At 45.5% G+C, this 2,833-nt stretch overlaps 1 protein-coding gene across 1 annotated transcript; it reads left to right on the forward strand.

Moving 5' to 3' along the window:
* The first annotated feature begins 1,132 nt into the window (after positions 1 to 1,132).
* Positions 1,133 to 1,413, forward strand: LOC100665132 (cornifin-B-like). The gene has a single exon (XM_064282605.1). The coding sequence runs from the start codon at positions 1,144 to 1,146 to the stop codon at positions 1,411 to 1,413; it is 270 nt and encodes an 89-aa protein (XP_064138675.1). The 5' UTR covers positions 1,133 to 1,143.
* The last annotated feature ends 1,420 nt before the right edge of the window (positions 1,414 to 2,833 follow it).

Here is a 2,833-nt window from a genome sequence, read left to right on the forward strand (position 1 = left end):
TGGGCTTGAAGGGACCTGAGAGATGGGTAAGTCTGCTGTTTCAGTGTCCTGCTGTGGAACTGAGGTCAGGGAAGGGGAGCCATCTGTGCACGAGCCCACAGTGAGTTAAGAGCAGGATTAGGACTAGGAGTCAGGCCCACGGTACTTTCAGCAACTCAGTTCTGTGTATGATATTTATTATAGAGATTATAACACATTCAACAGGTCTCTACTGAGCATTTACTATATTTAAGGCAATGTGCTGGACACTTTGGGTAAATCAGACCTATATGGAACTTACTCAACAAACTTATAACACATCAGGGAAGATAATAGTTGTTGATAGCTGCCATTGAGTTGGCCACCGGCTCATGGTGACCCATGCACAATGGAACAAGACAGTGCACTGTCCTGTATCATTCCCATGATTAGTTGTCGATCAAGCCGTGTGGTCATAGGGTTTTCATTGGCTGATTTTTGGAAGTAGATCACCAGACCTTTCTTCCTAATGGAAGATAATACATGTATATACACAGGTGAAATGCAAAGTAGTTGGTGGTTGGTGAAAGGAGGTAGGGCAGGGAGGGGACTATGCAGTTTTGGGGAAACTTTTTGCAGAAGAGATTCCTAGTGGTGACACATGATGTGAGCTATGATGGAGGAGCATTTGGAGAGGCTGCAATGAGTCTGACAGGAATTTGTGAGCAAAGACTAGAAGTGAAATTGTAGGGGCTTAGGTTAATATTGAATTATCTGTAAGTGACAAGACATCCCGCGTTACTATGAGTTTGTAGGTTACAGTTGTTTTATTGTATTATTTTCCAAAAGACCTAGTATACGGGCTTCTTATCCCTCTCCAAATCCAGTTTTCTTAGGGTATATGCCATATCTCAGGAAAACATGGAGCTGGGAAATGAACCCCACTCAAATGGAGCAAAACAGTTAGCTTTAAGCTCCTAGATCCTTCTCTTGAAATGGCTCAGAAATTAACAAGGCATTTTTTACTCTCAAATTTAGGGGGACAACCAGGGGAGATGAGAAACTCTGTCTTCTAAAGGATCCAGAAATGTGGTGCATTTTGACATGTAATATGGCTTCTTCACTAGTTAATCCCTGTTTAACTAAATCATCCTTTTTATCTCCAGGTCCAACCACCTTTGAAGCATGAGTTCCGAGCAGCAGAAGCAGCCCTGTGCCCCACCCCCTCAGCTTCAGCAGCAGCAGGTGAAACTGCCTTGCCAGCCTCCACCCCAAGAACCATGTGTCCCCAAGGTGCCTGAGCCCTGCCACCCCAAAGTGCCTGAGCCCTGCCACCCCAAGGTGCCTGAGCCCTGCCACCCCAAGGTACCTGAGCCCTGCAACCCCACGGTGCCTGACCCCTGCCCCCCAACGGTCACTCCAGCACCAGCCCAGCAGAAGACCAAGCAGAAGTAAACGGGTCCACAGCCATGCCCTGGAGAAGCCAAACACCAGATGCTAAAGTCTTTTCCCATTCTGCTTATGAATCCCATTTGTCTGTTGACCTTGCAAATAGCATGTTGTCACCCTGAGTCACAGTCCCTCCCTCGTTTGTACCCTCTAAAAATATTTTCCTCACACTCACTCTGGTGAGTTCCCTGAGCCTCTGAATAAGGCTGGGGTTCTCACTGGGTGAACTAGTCTTCCAGTTGCTCAGAATTTATCTGAGGAGTGACTTTGGGATGGATCAAGTACTCTTTCCTGTTCTGCCCCCATTAAATCACTTTTAATTCCACACCTGACTTCGTGTGTCATTGGCCAGCTCAGCCTTCTTCATTGTTCTCTCGAAGCAGGAACTGCACACAGAGAGAGGTTGGTTATAGTCAGAAGGTGCCTGATCCTGGCACTGAAAATGTGTGTGTGTGTGTGCGTGTGTGTGTGTGTGTGTGGCTGTTGTGCCCAAAGAACATACCTGGTCTGCCAATGGGAGATTATGAAAGGCCACTCAGAGCCTGCTACTTTGGGCAGCCTCAGCTAGAGCAGGGCTTTCTCCTCGCACCTGAGTGAGCCTTGCCTGAGTTTAGTTGGTGCCTGCCTCGTTATCTCTGACCCTGAGTACCTTGCCCCCAAATCACCCCTTATTCTTTTCAGTAATTATTACTATCCTGAAGAAATAGTGCTCATACATATTTTAGGCTGATTATCAGTTCTTGTTCACTCTTCTTCCACTTCTGATTTCTCATAATACACATAGCCAAGCACTTAAACATTCACACTCACAGACACCAATCCACCCACACATACACAGAGACATAAGCAGAAATAGACTCCTATTGGTGGACATTCACACAGACACACACATTAAAAAAAAAAAAAAAAAAAAACCACACCAAAATCACACAAACATGCATATACTCTGATTTAATGCCCTTAAACCAAACCAAACCAAACGCATTGCCATTAAGTCAATTTTGAGTCGTAGGGACTCTATAGGACAGAGTAGAACTGCCCCATAGAGTTTCTAAGGAGTGCCTGGTGGATTCGAACTGCAGACCTTTTGGTTAGCAGCCGTAGCACTTAACCACTAAGCCACTGGGGTTTAGTCAGTCTTTTTCTCTCATGAGTGCCCAGTGTGAAGACACACACTGCTGTAGCAGGAGGGTGGAGGGTATAATCCACAGTCACTTCTAGGAGAAGCTGAAGAGAGATGACCTTCACCCCCTTTCCGTACAAACATATACTCACACAAAAGCATACAGATTTTTTTTCTCTCTCTAAACACACACATGCACACGCATACGTGTAGGGTCAGGGTCTCTGTCAAAGCAGAACGTAAAAGCAGGTGTGTCAAAAAAAAAAAAAAACAACTGAAAAGTTGAAGCAGGTTTCAGTAGGA

Source organism: Loxodonta africana, chromosome 3, assembly GCF_030014295.1.
Source record: "Loxodonta africana isolate mLoxAfr1 chromosome 3, mLoxAfr1.hap2, whole genome shotgun sequence".
NCBI lineage: Eukaryota > Metazoa > Chordata > Mammalia > Proboscidea > Elephantidae > Loxodonta > Loxodonta africana.